Source organism: Microdochium trichocladiopsis (genome assembly GCF_020744255.1).
Source record: "Microdochium trichocladiopsis strain MPI-CAGE-CH-0230 chromosome Unknown B0I36scaffold_15, whole genome shotgun sequence".
Lineage (NCBI taxonomy): Eukaryota > Fungi > Ascomycota > Sordariomycetes > Xylariales > Microdochiaceae > Microdochium > Microdochium trichocladiopsis.
Window position 1 is genome coordinate 653,091 of NW_025763558.1, and position 17,155 is coordinate 670,245.

Below are 17,155 nucleotides of genomic sequence, written 5' to 3' on the forward strand. Positions count from 1 at the left end.
AGCCGACTCAAGCGGCATCACATGAAGCCATGCGCGGCTCCCTGCTCAGCCTCTTCCATGAACTGGCCAAGCTTGCCACAAAGGCCAAACCAGCCGCCGCGGTTGAGACGGCAAAAACGACTCGGATGCCTTTCATGTAAGCCTGTAGGATACCGGGAACCTGGGCGGCGGCGAAAGCTGTTCGAATCTGCGTCGCTCCTGTAGACATCACCATATCCGGGGGAACTGCCGGGGCATACTCTTGAAGATTTCTAAGGAGCTCATTGACAAATGCTGATTGCGCGGCTGAGAGGAGGAACGCACTGCCAAGGGTCTGGAAAACTAATAGTAAGCATAATTATTAGTCTCTAGGTACGAGGGTAAGTAGCAAGGGACTGGGGATCGGTAATTACACATAATAATGGATGTAGTTACAGCTAAATCCTCAGTTGCAGCATTTCCTTGGGCATGGATCATTGGAACCTGGATCGCGAGACCAAAACCAGCTCCAGCGAGAACCTGGTAAGCAATCAACTTGCTCTCATCTGCGCCGATCTTGAGAGTGCACATAAGCCCTGCACTAGTCGTCCCAAGCGCACAACCACCCGCCATGAGCGGTACTGCAATGCCAGTTTTCGAGATGAGCACTCCCGAAAGGATGGTCGCAAAGGTCACAGCGAGAATGATTGGAATGTTGCGCAATCCCGAGGTGCCTGGAGAGTCATTGTTGATACTCTGAAAGTAGATAGGGAGATAGTAGATAATGATAAGGTAGGCAGAGCCTAGGACAGAGCCGCAGAGTGCATTGACCCAGACAGTCCTTTCCTTTATGACGCGTGGAACTACCATGGCGCGCTCACCGTTCAACGCCTGCCAGGCGATGAAAACGACAATAATGACAGCAAATCCGGCAAGAAGACCGGCCACAGTGTTTGAGCTCCACGAATGGCTCTGGCCACCATACTGGACAGCAATGATGAAAGCGACAGTGGCTCCCATAATCAGGACAATGCCGAAGGGATCCATTTGAAGGATTTTCTCGTGAACAGAAACCTCGACTGGCCTTGACTTGCTTGGGGTTGTGAAGAACAGGAGGATAATTGTGCCCGAGAGGGCGCCGATGGGCAAGTTGACGTAGAAGCACCATCTCCAGGAAGCGTGGTCGGTGAAGGCGCCTCCAATTAGGGGACCGGCGACGGAGGCAATACCGTATGAAGCGCCCAAGATTCCAGTAAACAGTGGACGGTCCATGGGCTCGGCGGCGAACGCGATAAGGGTGTAGCACCCAGAACTGAGTCCCGCAGCACCGACACCTGCGATGCCACGGCCGACGATGAAGGCGCCTGAGTTTGGCGCAATGCCGCACAACAGACTGCCGACCTCGAAGATGACCATAGCAATAAGGAAGGCGGTCTTGAGATTCAACTACGTGTATGCCTTGCCCCAAGCTGACTGGAACCCGCCGATGGTCATGAAGAATGCTGAGCCATACCAGGCAACGTCGGAAAGACGTGCAAACTCGTCTGTGATCTTAGGAACGGCTGTAGCAACGATGGTCTGTTTGATATGTTAGTCTCACTGGCACTGATTGCGGTTCATTCATGCCATTCGGGAAGGCTGGGCAGTATGACTTTGACGGTAGGGTTCTGACCATGTCGAGTGCGACCAGGAATATGCTCAAGCCTAAGGCGAGAACAATGAAGAACAGGGCCATGCCGGAAGGGTAGTCAACATGTTCATCAGCCGTCATGAGCGCATTTTCGACATTGCCTTCCGCCTTCTGAATATCCGTAATGGCGCGATCGTTGTCTTTTGTTGCCAATTTCCAGACGCATCTCACGCCTGGCCCCTTATCATTCGGTGTAACAGCCATCATGAAATCTCACTCCGCAATTCAGCCACTGACACCTGTATTAGGACACTGGGACAACAATGGACTCGAGGTACAGCTTGACGTAATGATGCACGGGCGATGGAAGCTATACAGATTGAATAAGTCGGGGATGTTGAAGTCTCGTTCCGTTGGCCTTAATCTTAAATTCAGGTTCGCTCTTCCGAGCTGGTACAGCACAGATGCGTGGAAAAGGCCATTAGGTCCGAGTGTATCTTGCCCGATGAATGCCATGGCATGTATCAAACCGGATAAACAACCAAACGATGCTTCTGCATGTGCTTGTGCTGGTTCCTTCTCCTTGTTTGTTTTCAATATGTTATTTGCTCTTGAGTATGCCTTCACTGCTTGTCCCTTTAAAGTTGCTGATTCATCCCTAGGCCTAGCAAGAAGGGCATTGATTCATAGATCACCTCTCGAGTGCTGCTCTTCAGCTATTATATCAGTCCCCCAAACTCCTCCGGTCGGACCTGTGTATCTCTAACGTAAAGAATATAGTGGAATTTAAACCATTGAAAAGTTGCCCATGCTGTTAAGTAGAGGCTACATTAAGGCACTTCCACCATCAAGCGCTAGGCCTACATATGGTTTAGCCCTTGAGTGGCTTTTCACACCAGGCACGACGGACGAGTTCAGAGTTTCGAGATTTCTGTCGGGGGTTTTTCACGACACAAAAAGGAGATGATTGAAGGGGTTGCACGTCGTCAGAATGCGGTCCTGTAGTTGCACGTGGCACCTCCAGGACTTGACAGTTACTTCTGAAGCCGGCAGAGTTCAGTACGAAGGCCAGTTATGCGGAACTAATGGAGGCTGACATCGTCCATTGCGATGCGATATGATCGTGACTCCATAAGTAGCCATGATCTAGATTCGGGCGCTCCAAACCCGAGAAGGCACTGGCTTTAGTCTTGGCATAGAAGTTCCATTTTTGTGACTAAATCCACCAGTTTCTGCTGAAGTCATCCCTTCAAAGCACCAAACGGTGAAAGCATTTAAGAAGTTGATCCTTCAGACACCTCGCAGTAACTATTATACAGCTTCATGGCAGTCATCTTGTCGAATACTGTAGTGACCGCGAACTGTGTCCGCTTTTCAGACTTTAGTTGATGTTCCCGCACGGACCATAAGACTGTGGCGCATTATGGCGCACACTGTGCAGACTGTCCCATAACAAGTACCCTCCAAAAGTGGATTACGGCTGTTTCTTCGTCACCCCATCTGCAGTGGTGGCCATCGCGAATCATCGGCCAATCTTCGCCATACCCTTCGTAAGCTGACAGCAAAGTATGAGGTGGCAAACATAACACATAGCATCAATGGCCAATTTGTGTCTGTTTATACAGTACAGGATACTTTGATAGTGAATGTCTATTCTACATATGCTTATCAGGAAGTAATCCTCACACAAATCATCATGCGGCGCAGAGACTCCGGACAATTCCTACTGGGGCCCAGGACCAGAGGTTGGAAGATCCCTCGAAGGCAGCAGCAATGTAGATGGTGCCGAACGCTTTTGCGGAGGTGAAAGGCTCATGGGTGGAACTAGGATCGTTGAATGGTTGTCTTCAGTGGTGTTGAAGCGGGGTAAAGAGGACCCCACCCCACTTTCGGGCAGGATTGCAAAGCGGATCCAAGGCTGCACAGCCCTGTGGTCGGGCACCTTCCAGAGGTAATCGTCAGCACGGACGCTGGACGGGAGTGCTGTCTGTCAACTACGCGCTAAAAGCCACCTCATTCTCGACTAGACGGGATGGCGGCATCACAGGGTGATCCCGCAGCTATCCTCGACCCCAAGGACTATGCTGTCGTCTGGATTGCACCCCTCGAGATCGAAGCCAAGGCCGCCTTATATATGCTCGACGAGCAACACCAAGGCCGATTTGCAGTGGATCATGGCGATGAGTACGTGTTCCACGCGGGCAGCATGTGCGGCCACAATGTCGTCATAGCGACTTTCCCAGCTGGCCAGGAGTATGGCACAGGGTCGGCGGCAGCACTCGCAAGCCAGATTCTCAAGTGCTTTCCCCATCACTGGTTTGGACTACTGGTTGGCGTCGCGGCGGGACTGCCAGACCTATCCTGTAACCCACCCCGCGATATCCGCCTCGGCGATGTGCTGGTCAGTCTCCCTGAGGGCGAGAGAGCCGGGATCATCGCGTACGATCTCGGCAAAGAGACCGACGACGGATTTCAACCCCTACGGTACGGACACGTCTTGACCACGACGAAGCCGATAGTGCGGTCGGCAATCGGGAGGATCAAACTCCAAGCACCGAACGACGCGGCCACTTTCCTACCTTACTACGAGACGATCCGTAATAGGGAGCACGCAACCGGTACCTTTGCCGACCCTGGGCAAGATCGCGACCGACTTTACTCCACAACAACCGAAAACAAGCCGGGAGTAGCTATTGAACGCGCTCGACGACCAAATACAGCCCGTACACGCGTGTGGTACGGGCCGATTGGATCGGGAGAGAAGCTGTTAAAGAATGCGCAGAGACTGAACGAGCTCAGGGACAAGTACGGGGTTATTGGCCTCGAGATGGAGGCGGCAGGGACGATGAACCGAATACCCGTAGGAGTCATCCGGGGGGTGTGCGACTATGGCGACCAGCAGAAAAACAAAGAGTGGCAGCCGTACGCAGCGGCGATGGCGGCTGCGTATGCGAAAGCCGTGCTGAGGGAGATACCTCCTGCTAAAAGTACAAGTAGTACAGATGGCACTACAAGGGCTATGAGATCAAACGGTAAGTGCTAGAAAAGGCTGGTATCTCTCTAATTAGAATACTACTAACTATTGGCAGAATCTGCTCTTCCATGTTACTATATCCAGCTTCCTCAGAACGCCCGCTTCACTGGTCGGAACACCATCCTGGACGCGTTGAAACAAGCATTCTTCGCAAGAGAGGAAACCCGACGAATGGCGCTGGTTGGTCTAGGCGGCATCGGCAAGACGCAGATTGCGCTACGGTTTGCCTACGATATCAAAGCTAGCCGGCCCGACTATTCTATCTTCTGGGTTCCAGTCTTGAGTTATGGCAGCGTAGAACAGGCGTACGTCGAGATAGCCAGAAAGCTAGGTGTCCAGAAGAAGACCGACGACGAAGATATCAAGGAACTGGTTCGCCAATATCTGAGCTCAGACGAAATGGGCAAGTGGCTACTAGTGATTGACAACGCTGACGACCCGGACCTATTCTTCGGATCTGACGGCAAGGCTAGTATCGAGGAGTACCTTCCTGAGGGCGAGAACGGATTGATCCTATTGACGACGCGATCGAGACAGTTGGCCGTGGAGTTTGCACAGTCTAATATTGTCGACATTGAGGAAATGGACACCAACGAGGCCACACTACTTCTCCAGAAGTCTCTCACGCAGAGACAGACACCCCAGGACAAAGCACTGGTGGAAGATCTTCTTATCCAACTGACCTATCTTCCGCTCGCAATCACCCAGGCAGCAGCATATCTCAATCAGACCAAGGTACCAATTCGCAAATACCTAGGGTTACTACGTGGGGCCGAGAAAGATGCCGTCGGGCTCTTAGGTCGAGAATTTCGCGACAGTACAAGATATCGGAACTCGCGTAACGCTATAGCCACAACATGGATTGTTTCATTTGAACAGATTCTGAAGTCCGATCCAGTTGCGGTCGATCTGCTCTCGTTTACGGCATGTATCGAGCCGAAGGCGATACCACAATGGATCATGCCCGGGTCTGAGTCAGAGGAGAACGAATGGGCGATCGGCATCCTCTGCGGCTACTCGTTTCTTGCTCGGCGAGGAGACGACGATATATTCGAAATGCACAGTCTTGTGCATATGGCCACGCGGGAATGGATTAAGAAACAGGATCGACATGAACGGGTGGCGTATGATGCTATTCGTCGCTTCAACGATATATTTCCTCCAAGCGATCATGAGAACCGTAAGCGGTGGCGGCAGTGTATGCCACACGCAATGCGGCTTCTTCATGACACTCAGGCCTCGGAAACAGAACACCGATATGAGCTTGTGTTTCATGTTGGGAGATGTATGCATATCGACCGACGGTTTAAAGAAGCAATACGATGCTTTGAAGAAATGTGGCGCTGGGGAAAAAATGGCAATACAGGGGAAAGGCTATCAAAGGAGCACATAGAAAGTTGGCTCGCGAGCGCATACCTCAACGACCGACGGATCAAGGAGGCGATCGAGATATTGGAGCATACAGTAGCGGTGCAGAGGGAGACACTGGACGAGAGGGATCATTCTCGACTGGCATCGGAGCATATGCTTGCGGGTGCATACCTCAACGACCGACGGATCAAGGAGGCAATCGAGATGTTCGAGCATGTGGTAGCGATATGGAGGGAGACACTGGACGAGAAGGATCATGATCGACTGGCATCGGAGTACGAGCTTGCGGGTGCATACCTCGACGACCGACGGATTAAGGAGGCGATCGAGATGTTCGAGCATGTCGTTGCTGTTGAAGCTCACATTTATGCCGAGGACGACCCCGAGCGCGTTCTCTCCGTGGATCTGCTAGCGGATGCATACATACAACTCGAATCGTGTAATGAGAATATGGACAGCAAGAGTCCAGTCTCAGATGGCGATGACTAAGGGCACAACAAGGACACTACCATAAGCAGGCATGCATCCATCGAGAAGCTCATAAAGGCTATGAGTAGCATGCAAATCTAGAGAACGAAGCACGGGGAGTCTGCTGTACCACAGAGTGGATCGCATCTAGGACGATAATCAAGTTTCAGCTTTATTTATGCATAAAGTCTCAACTGAAGAGAGAGTGGACGTCTTTCCGGAGTTATTGTACATGAAATCTGGCCGCATCCACCCCCTTAACGAAAGGGCCGGAAGGTAATTCTGAAAGGAGACGCATACCGAACGACCTCATTATGAAGGCCATCTGCTGCTTGGAATACTGTCTATTTCTGACGTGGACTATTAAGAGGCAACACGCCATAGCACGCCACACCTGGCTGATTCGTGCGAAAACAGCCACTAACTTCGAAGCCGGACACATCCAGTAGTCATTACAGTACTATAGATATTCACTTCACAAGTATTTCCTATAGACAGGCACAAAATGGCTTTCAATGCTCTGCATTGTATTTGTCGCGTCATACTTTACAGTACCGTCATCTTGCGAAGGGCATGGTGAACATTGGCCGACGATTCGTGATGGCCACTACAGTAGATGGGGTGACGAAGAACAGCCGTAATCCACTTTTGGAGGGTACTTGATATGGGACAGGCTGCACAGTGTGCGCCACAATACGCCACAGTCTTATGGTCCGTGCGGGAACATCAACTAAAGTCTGAAAAGCGGACACAGTTCGCGGTCACTACTGTACTGCCTCATCCTTTAGATCCAACTCGGCGTTATTGGTGGTTGCAATTGTTGTGATTGTTGTGGTTGCAATTGTTGTGGTTGTTGTGGTTGCAATTGTTGTGGTTGCAATTGTTGTGGTTGCAATTGTTGTGGTTGCAATTGTTGTGGTTGCAATTGTTGTGGTTGCAATTGTTGTGGTTGTTGTTGTTGTTGTTGTTGTTGTTGTTGTGGTGGTGGTGGTGGTAGTGGCTTTCCCGAGAACTCTGACATCTCTTTATTATTCGTCTTGAGGGCACCTGTCCTACGTGAGACAACTACATCCACCAGCAGTAGCACAAGGTAGACTAGGATCAATACAGTGGAGATTATGGCGTGAGTACGGATATCACGCCGGACCTTATCTGCCACATACATAATCGCAGAGTCAATGTTGTCCATGATAATGTCACTGCCGGAAGATAGAGCCTTGTCTAATCCCGTCTCTGCAATACTAGCGCCAATAGAAAACACGTCGTGTGTAAACGGAGGAAAGTCAATGTTGACTTGTTCATTGACCCACCGGAGACCAGTTTGCACGGCGTCAATCTTCGTCCCTATCAAACACCTCAAAGCCTGCTGTATAGCATCTCTTAAAATCGAGTCTCCGAACGCTGCCGTAAGGGCCTGCTGAAGTTGGACGTTGAACGTGGTTATCGTTGAGTTGACTCCGTCAGCGGCTCTGTGTATCTGATCCTGTAGTTGACCAGTAAGATCCTCATTTAACCGTCCCATGGCGGAGTCAGCAGTATCTGCCCATGCGGTAGATATTCGTTGCATACTAGTAGAAAGTGCTTCAGCTCGGATCTCGATAGCGTCTCTCATCTCAAGCGCCTCGCTTTCGACCGTGCGAAGAAACAGTGTTGCAATGAGACAGCTCAGTAGCCCGGAAAATCCAATTAGAAGCAATGCGGACGCATTACTGGAACAATGGCGCCTAGAGATCCGAAACTTTGTCAAAATAGAAGCTAAGGGTGCTATTCGTGCTTGAGCTTGCTTCAGCCTTGGGCTTTCCACAAGAACTTGAACAAATTCCAGATTCCTTGAGTGTATGTAGTATAGCGACGCTGCTAGTAGTACCGCGAGACAGATTATGATTACGATACTCCATGTAATTTTTAAGCGAACCTGATCGCGTTGCTTTTTGAAAACATCTGAAAATGTGGTGTCGTTAGGGCAAAACACGAAAGACTCCTTTTCCGGAACAAAAAGCTCTTTCGGATCGAACGCCCAGCTTCCAAGCGTTTGATTCAGCTCCGTCCTTACTGCTCGGAAGGGCGTTGTGAGAACCATGTCGGTCATATTCTTCACTGTCGCGAAATCAGGAATGCGCCGCTCCAGTTCATTCAAGTCATTAAGTATCGGGCCAATGTCTATTTTCGTATTCCTGATGCTTTCCAGCGCATCATCCACGTTGAGGTGCGGTAGTTGTTGTACGTCCTGTCGCTTGGTGCGGGAGCCGAACAAGTTGCTAATAGTGCCTGAAATACCGCCTACTGTGTTTGCGCCCTGACTTATGAAAGCATTCACGCTATCTATGCCCTTGTTCGTAGTCGCTATGCTCTGTTCGATAGACTGCAAGGACCCGGTAGTGGCGCCTTGATAAAGCGAGCGGAACTCCTCCATCGCGCTAATGGTTATGTTCAACCCGCCATGAATAGCCATGAGTAGCAGACACATATAGGTGTCTGTCATGGAGTGGAAAACAAAGAGCAAAAGCTTCTCCATCGCCTCTAAGACAAGGTCGAGCGAGCTAGCGATAGCTCGGACTGAATTTGTTACGCCGTCCGCCGTCAAAGAATTAATGCCTTGGGATAAGTAATGTGGCATTGAGACAACCGTGCTCCCGACCGCCTCTGCTTTGAGGCAGGCAACGGAAGCTCGATCTTGTGCCTCGTCGATTGACTTCTCAATACTTACAGATAACGGGATTAAGTATGCCAGCACCAGGATTGTCGCTAGCGCTATATGTATGAATGCATGCTGGTTGTGGACGTCGGTTCGCTCGCGTGAAGGACGGCTGTTCGAATCCATTCCAACGATGTGGCGGAGGGCACGCATGATTAAATGAGCACGCAGTGACCTTGTGGTGCAGAGATAAAGGCTCACGGTGCGGAGGTAACACATTTGTCAACTCTAACGTCACTAGAATAGAGGGCCTATTATGTCATTACAGTTGGCACAATTTTGTTGTCCGTTTCGTGCACATGTAGCACGCCCTTGTTCTTTGGCTTTGGTCTGAAAAGGTAGTGAAATGGTTCATGTCGTAGACGAAAGTGATACCCCGCCCCTCACAGAGCAACCTGGAATAATAGCCAAGGCTACCACTCTAGCAAGTTGGGTCTTGGAAGAAATATGTTTGTGGATGTGTAATAGACACTTCACTCCCGTCGAACACCATAATTACTGCGCGCTCATAAGCCCTTCGAAACAATGCAAATTGATTATTTCCCGCCGTGTTTCTAGATACAACAACGTGAGCCGCTTCATGAACGGCCTGACTGCTTCACAGTCCACTCATTGATGATCATTTCAATCCGTTGCATATGATGTAATTCAATCCTCTAATATTGCACTGCCCTTACACTTTTCTGTTTTTCCCTACATCGCTCACTCCATACCCTTAGAGTTACTGCTATGTTAGCTTCAAATCCTATTAGCAATGGCGGCTACTCCAACACAAGTAGTAGTTGGGGCATTATCTCCAAGTTCTAAGCAGGATTTTAGCTGTGACGCCCAAGAAAACGGCCGTTCCATACCCCAGATAGATGTAATCCCAAACAGTATAAGCGACAGCCCTACCAGACTTCCTGTACAGGGCAGAGTTTGGGATTTTCCAAGTACTCTTCATTGCATGATATAGAGGCTGAAACAAGAAAATAGATGGAGCCGGTCCCTGTAAAGCTGACTGCCTGGTCCCGGATCCGACGGCGCAGACTCTCGATGAGGCTGCTGTTGCCTTCCTTGTGCGCGGCGAGGCATCAGGGACAGCATGATCATATATGCGTTATAAGAAGTTCCGTTAGCGGAGAGAGTAGACCTGGGGCTCAAGCAGCGGCCACGCTGGTGAATACGACCGTGAACGATGCGTTCAATAAGCCTGTGAAGACTCTTTCAACCCTTTTGTTCACTTCGAAACTTGTTCTCACAGTCGAAGCCACTCGGACTTACGGATTAGAGCCCAGGTTCTTATATATATATCGTTGTAATCCCAAATCATGTTGTGCTTGCCAATTTGGGTGTTGGACCTATCGTAATTTGATCCACATCTCGTTGTCGGAATTTCTATTCTAGGCGCCGGCTCTCAGCTATATTAATGATTCCTCGGGTCTTCACTATGCCGGCGTGGAAATGGTCAACGTCAATCATTATAATTGATTACTTCTGGGGCTTAGATATTGCAAGATTTCGAGGGCGCGGAAAACCATGCAACTTAGCAAAAGACATGCAGTACTGCATATTACTGCAATATAGGATGAGTTCTGCACGACGTCGAGCTTGTGCACAGTACCCGATAAGACATATTCGCAGAGACGTGGGACCTCCGTTGAATTTGTTGATATGATGCCTGTCCTTGCGGGGCATTGAAAGCATACACAAACAACAGCCCGGGAAGCAACCATTTCTCTGTTTGTTTGCCGTAATTTTTACTCAGGATTAAGGCCGAACATAGACTCTTTAGATAAGCTGAGTATCTACGCTTCCAGCTACAGTATCGGCCAAACCCAGAGCATGGCCATGCTCGGCGAAGAACTTTATTATACCCAGCCTATCACCCCCCTGAATAGGGAGTTGTGGCGCCAATTTCGAGGTCCTAGCACAGTCACGAAGAAGTTGACTTGCCCCGGAACAGGTCCTCAGGCCTCGACGTAATTGCCTATCCTTGGTCGGACCTGCTATAGCTAGGATGCGGGATGAAGATTTCCGGCCAATAGGCTGTTTAGACCAACCGATCGCGACGAACCCCACAGCTCAATTCAATGACACACAAACCTGGCGTAGAGTCTCGGAGGACCTACTGCCAACAAGCATTTCGTCCCTGCTTCAGGCGACGAACGATCGGCCCAACATTACCACGCTGCTGAAGCACCAGTGGATCCAGCTCGAATTCTTTGTACGCCAAGCCGCCAAAGGCTCATTTGTCCGGTTCCGCATCTATGTACTCCCATTCGACGTTGAGCGGCATGGGGTGAGTGACCGCCACGATGAAAAGCTGATGAAAGCTGTCGCCATGCTATTACAACGATTAAACTATTCTTCAGAGGCGTGGAATGACGCCTCAAACCAGCAAAGGCTTCCGCACCCACTATCCTTCACGGATTTACCAGATCCCCTCCCAGACGACCCTTGTCTATTGGCTCTCTTCAATAGTGTCCCTTCTCCGGATCCAGACCCCAACTCCGTCTCCGATTTAAATGCTCGACATGCTATGCTCTCCATTCTGGAGGGAAATCTTCCTGGTATACGCACCACTCTCTATCCATACCAGCGTCGTTCGGCGGCCTTGATGCTACGAAGGGAGCTTGTCCCGACCAAGGTTTTGGACCCAAGGTTGCGCTGCTGTCAGGACCAGTCAGGGCGTCCATGGTACTACGACTCGGCCACGGGCTTGGTTTTGGCCAAGCCGCGATATTACAATGGTGCTCGCGGCGGCATCCTCGCAGAGGAGATGGGCACAGGGAAGACGTTGATCTGTCTTGCTCTCATTTCAAGCACGAAGCGCGAGCCAACAACAGCACCAGACCCATTCGCGGTAGAAGTTCCGCGACGAAGATATGTCGGAAACTTTGTGGATATGTGCGCGGCTGGTGTTAATCGTCATTCTGTGCCGTGGCAGCCATATTTTACATACATGAACCAACGCCTTGGCCAAGATTACACTCGATGCGTCGAAGCTCTGCAACGCCCAGCAAACCGCGCCGCTTATAAATTAGGCCTCGATGTCGGGCTCACCACAAGAAGAAGCACTCGTCTCATGCGGGGCGAGCCGCAGACGAGAACGATTTTCCTGGGCAGTGGGACTCTCATCGTAGTTCCTGACAATCTTGTGACTCAGTGGAAGGACGAGATATTACGGCATACACCTGAACTCGAAGTCATGACCCTGATCAGTCGAGCGCGAATGCCTTGTGTCGAACAGCTGCTAGCAGTTGATATAGTCCTCATCTCCCAGAGCCGTCTTGAACGGATCTGGGCAGAAGGAAAGAATGACAAGGGACAAGTGCACGGAATAGACTGTGAACTGGAGCACATACAATGGAAGCGTACAATCATCGACGAAGGCCATAAGCTGGGGAAGCCAGGCGAGAGCACTATGTCCATGGTGCTGCAAAGGCTCAATACAAGTGCGATGTGGATTGTCACAGGCACTCCGACAAGAAATCTCCATGGTGCAGAAGTGGACGATACTTCGACCAGACTGAACGATATCGAGTCACAAAGGAGCGACCTAGTACACCTGGGCAGGATCATTGCCAAGTATCTGAAAGCCCCGCCATGGGCCAAGACAAAATGCGTCGACGATTCTATTGCGGATTGGAAAATGTACGTTGTGAGTCCGACACAGCATTCGAGGTGCCAACATCACGTAGATACTACGAGGGCTACGCTGAATTCTATTTTGATTCGGCACCGCCTTGCAGACATCAGCACGCTACTTCCCCCTGTGGATGAGAAGATTGTCCATATTGAGGGCTCTTATCAGGACAAACTTGCATTGAACTTGTTCTCGATGATGATCATCTTGAACGCCGTCCAGTCACAACGCACAGGTGTGGACTACTTATTCCATCCACGGCAGAGAAAGAGCCTTCTTGAGCTTGTCCGCAATCTGAGGCAGGCTTGCTTCTTCGGAGGTGTTTTCTTTTCCAGGGAAGAGATCCAGAAGGCTGTTGATATTGCGCAGGAGTTCTACAGCTGCAAGCCAGTACCAATAAGTGCGGAGGATGAAGCCTCACTTTGCCGAGCTATCGAGATTGGGCACAAGGCTCTCACGAACGACCTAAAGAACGTCAGCAATCAATTCAATATATTGCCGGTCTACATTACTCACTCTCTCGAAGGCGTCAGGTCTGGTCCGTCTCCCGATTACATCGAGGGTGAAGCTGTCTGTGTTAGTTTGGATCTTGTCTATTCACTACAACAATCCGGTTATGCCAACTTCAACGATCCCACGTCGATATCAGAGAGCACGGCGACATGCGATAATCAGTTTCAGATATTACGAATCATCGCACAGTTCTTGGGCCAATTTCAGCAGCAGGCTGCGACAGCTTGGCACACCAAGCCAGGGTGGGACAGCAACAAGATCTCGAACTCTATGTCCACTGGGACCACTTCCATCACTGACAACGTCGCTGAACTCCAGGGTGAGGATCACCTTCATACTGTTCCTTCGGCAAGGAAAGTTCTAGCATCGACCCGAATCATTTCTACGGCTTCTGCCAAGCTATCATACTTGATAGATGCGATTATGCAGCATTATGAGAAAGAGCAAATCATTATTTTCTATGATATCGACAGTATCGCGTCTCATCTAAACAGCGCTCTAGAAGTAGTAAGTCTGCCATAAAGCCGATAGTAGTGCCTCCCGCTGACCAGATCCTCGATCTCAAGCTCAGAATAAAGCATCTCATATACACCCGCTCCGGGCAAAGCCCCCAAGATCGCGCCAAATGTATAGAGCGCTTCACCCACGACTCAACAAATAGGGTGTTACTCATGGACATTAGTCAAGCAGCCTTCGGCCTAGACATGCGCAGTGCGTCGCGCATTTATTTTGTGAGCCCTGTGTTAAACTCACAAGTCCAAGCTCAGGCTATTGGTCGCGCTCGTCGTATCAGCCAGCAGAAGCCTGTCACCGTGGAGACTCTTGTTCTAAAGGGTAGCATCGAGGAATTCATCGTCGACCGAGGTAGGAACATGACGCATTCAGAACAGCGAAGAACCATGAGGTCGGTCGTTGAAGACAAGCCAATCATGGACTGGATTAAAAACGTCGAAATTTTGCCCATGGACACCGACACCATGGGCCCTTCCCCTGTAGACCTTGTGGACCATGGTGGCGAACTGTCACAAACCGCAATGCTTCGAGCACCTCAAACTGTGTTCAACGTGTCGTCAGTTCAAGTCACGCAGAGGGACAGACTTATTGCGCTGGACACGGGTACACGCAGGACCACAAATGAGGAGTATCAAGTGATCGCTCCTCCACCTGGCACCCCTGATTCCAAGTCAGCAGTCAGGGGCTCGGGGCCATTCAAAGAGACGTTGAACCCAGCCCGAGAAGTTTTGTCGACGACTGAGATTCTGGTAATGCACCAAGGTCGCTATATCCAGTATGTTTCAGACGTAGATTATGTAGCAGAGAGACCCCAGAAAAGGACACGTTTCGCAGAGGTAAACTAGTTGCAAATCGGCTAGTGTAATGAGCGCTCAACTAGCTAACTATGGCTTCGAACAAGTCTTCATCCATACAATAAGCGAGGACTTCTATCAAAGCCATTTCTGAGTTGGCGCATGTTGTTCCCACTGATTAAGTTTGTGTGCAATGTTGTGACGACCCGGACCCACACGGGATTGTTCGGGCTGATGAACACGACAAAAAAGATCGGGAGCTGCGAAGGCCACGTGCGGCAACAGTCATTATGTAATCAATTTCCTTACGTCAGCGACTGGATCACTCGGATCATGGTGATCCAAACAGAACAGATGAAGGATGAAGGAATACAGTATCAGGCGCACCAGATTTCATAGTGATGCCCTCCGAAGCGTTGTATAATTTTACTGGCTTGATGTTTGTTTTGCCAACAGAGCATAGCGCACCCAGCCTGCCATTATTGTATTTGTATAGACAGCTCGACCTGTTAAATTTTTGTTGTATTGCAAATAACCAACGGGAATGAATTTGCCGACTTCCCCTATACAAACACATAACAATTAAGTCATCCGTTATTGTACAGTCAGATCATGTCAATTCCCAGTCTCGCTGGTGTTGTCTGGCTTACAAGTAGTTACATCTGCTGTTAAAACGTGCGCCATCTTTCTGCGTAACCTTTTCGCAAACCTTCAATCTCCCTCACGAGAACCATTCCCAGCGTCTGAGCCGATAATGGCCCTCGCACTTATTGGATACTATGCTTCCTCATCCACGGCGCAGGCCTCATCCTGCAAAACTATTGATACCTCACTATCCAGTTCCACAGCAAATCCGACAACATATTACCCGGTCCAGCCAGCGCCTACTGAGACATATCAATATCCAGAGACTTCGAGTGATACTAGCCAGACATCATCATCATGCGACTCTACCACCACCGTGCCCAGCAGCTTACTAGAGAGCATGTCATCATCTCCTATACGTAGCTGGCCAGACTCCTATTCACTGACAGTAACGGAATCAATGGAATCATATCCGGTGTCCGAATCTCAGACGACTCAGCAGACCACTTCACACTTGTCTACGACCTCAGAACAGCCTCCGTATTCCGCTGATTATCCCTCTGTGGGCTCCTCATCTACTGCCTACTCATCGACTACCCACTCATCTATTGCATACTCATCTATTGCATACTCATCTATTGCATACTCGTCTATTGCATACTCATCTATTGCCTACTCACCTACTGGTCACTCTTCTAGTTATTCCACTGTATCTAAGCACAGCTGGAGTTCGTCTTCCTACCTCGTATCCGAGCTATCTTCCACCGCTAGTCCTGCAGATCCTTATCCAACCTCTTCGACAGGCTTAATCACCATATCTTCGTTGAATAGCCATGGTTCATCTACCACGACAGGGAAAGGGCAATCGAGCAAGAGCTCCGGAACAACCCCGGATTACCCTACTTCATCTACTGAAATTTCCTCAGGCCAAGACAGTAGCACAGAACATTACCCCTCCGCCGCGGAATCAAGTTATGCTACAGCGGTAGAATCAGATAACTACACTATTATGCCAACAGAGGGCAGTCCTCCGATCGAGACTGCTATAGCCGACACCTCACAATATAATCACGGAACAACAATTGGACACTCTTATACAAAAGTGCCAGATTACTTGCCAGCGCCGCCAAGCAATATTAAACCAACCGAGACGCCCTGGAGCAGTCCAACTCAAACGCAATATGCAGAGTATCCGGTGGTGCCCACCTTCACGCCGGAAAGCTCCTCGCGCGCAGAAGCACACGGAGAATCTAGCGTAGATTCGTATCCTCTTGTTGATCCCACTTCAAGCCAAGATTTGTTTCCAAGCATAGCGCAGGAGGTCGACGGAAGTAGCAGCCCCGAATATAATACAGGAGGGATAGTTGGAGACGTAAATGAAGGTCATAACACGAGCTCGGACATGGTACGGGCAGATACTACCACGGATAAAGCGTCCATTATGACATCTGCATCAGTCCTGGATAGCATTCAACAGACTGAACCCGATTCGTCAGATGCATACTCGACTGCACGGGCTCAACCGGCCTTGCAGACCTCCGGCGGCGCGGACCCACCAGTACTAGGTAATGAGCCGGACACCGTGGAGCTAGTGAGCATTTCACGCCGTTGTGGGCCCGTGCATCAGGCACTCTTGATGGCCGCCATCGCGCTAGTCTATTTATAGGAGTGAGCACCCAGCATTGACGACCTCCTTTCGAAAGCCAAACAATCAGGCCAGGCCCATTCCAGTGTAGCCACACCCTGTTCTGGATACTCCCCGGTCGTCACAGGATTTTCGTTTGTTGCTGTACGAGCAAATGTCCGAGAAAGTTGGCATGCGGCCAACTATGAGTTATCTTGCCGATCAGGGTTTATTCATTAGACAGCAGAAAGATAGCATACAGATATAAACACATTATTGCGTGTGAAAGTTCATGGAAGCTTCTCTTGCCTTGACTAAATTGCACAGCCGTCCACGATACTA

At 50.0% G+C, this 17,155-nt stretch overlaps 5 protein-coding genes across 5 annotated transcripts; 3 read left to right on the plus strand and 2 right to left on the minus strand.

The window, feature by feature from the left end:
- Window positions 1–7: 7 nt before the first annotated feature.
- B0I36DRAFT_378452 (efflux pump antibiotic resistance protein) lies at window positions 8–1,729 on the minus strand (the record flags this gene model as incomplete). The annotated part of the gene is made up of 4 exons (XM_046160684.1): window positions 8–321; window positions 393–1,351; window positions 1,409–1,536; window positions 1,631–1,729. The coding sequence occupies 4 exons, from the start codon at window positions 1,727–1,729 to the stop codon at window positions 8–10; spliced, it is 1,500 nt and encodes a 499-aa protein (XP_046004588.1).
- Window positions 1,730–3,620: 1,891 nt separating this feature from the next.
- On the plus strand, window positions 3,621–6,696 carry B0I36DRAFT_300066 (uncharacterized protein; the record flags this gene model as incomplete). Its single annotated transcript, XM_046152006.1, has 2 exons — window positions 3,621–4,620; window positions 4,678–6,696. The coding sequence occupies 2 exons, from the start codon at window positions 3,621–3,623 to the stop codon at window positions 6,480–6,482; spliced, it is 2,805 nt and encodes a 934-aa protein (XP_046004589.1). The 3' UTR covers window positions 6,483–6,696.
- Window positions 6,697–7,245: 549 nt separating this feature from the next.
- On the minus strand, window positions 7,246–9,282 carry B0I36DRAFT_400199 (uncharacterized protein; the record flags this gene model as incomplete). The annotated part of the gene is made up of 2 exons (XM_046161664.1): window positions 7,246–8,688; window positions 8,746–9,282. 2 exons carry the CDS (start codon window positions 9,280–9,282, stop codon window positions 7,246–7,248), a joined length of 1,980 nt encoding a protein of 659 aa, XP_046004590.1.
- A 1,873-nt stretch (window positions 9,283–11,155) lies between these two features.
- B0I36DRAFT_400203 (SNF2 family N-terminal domain-containing protein) lies at window positions 11,156–14,805 on the plus strand (the record flags this gene model as incomplete). Its single annotated transcript, XM_046161665.1, has 2 exons — window positions 11,156–13,804; window positions 13,864–14,805. 2 exons carry the CDS (start codon window positions 11,156–11,158, stop codon window positions 14,653–14,655), a joined length of 3,441 nt encoding a protein of 1,146 aa, XP_046004591.1. The 3' UTR covers window positions 14,656–14,805.
- Window positions 14,806–15,358: 553 nt separating this feature from the next.
- On the plus strand, window positions 15,359–16,855 carry B0I36DRAFT_356298 (uncharacterized protein; the record flags this gene model as incomplete). The annotated part of the gene is made up of 1 exon (XM_046157592.1): window positions 15,359–16,855. One exon carries the CDS (start codon window positions 15,359–15,361, stop codon window positions 16,853–16,855), a length of 1,497 nt encoding a protein of 498 aa, XP_046004592.1.
- Window positions 16,856–17,155: the final 300 nt, after the last annotated feature.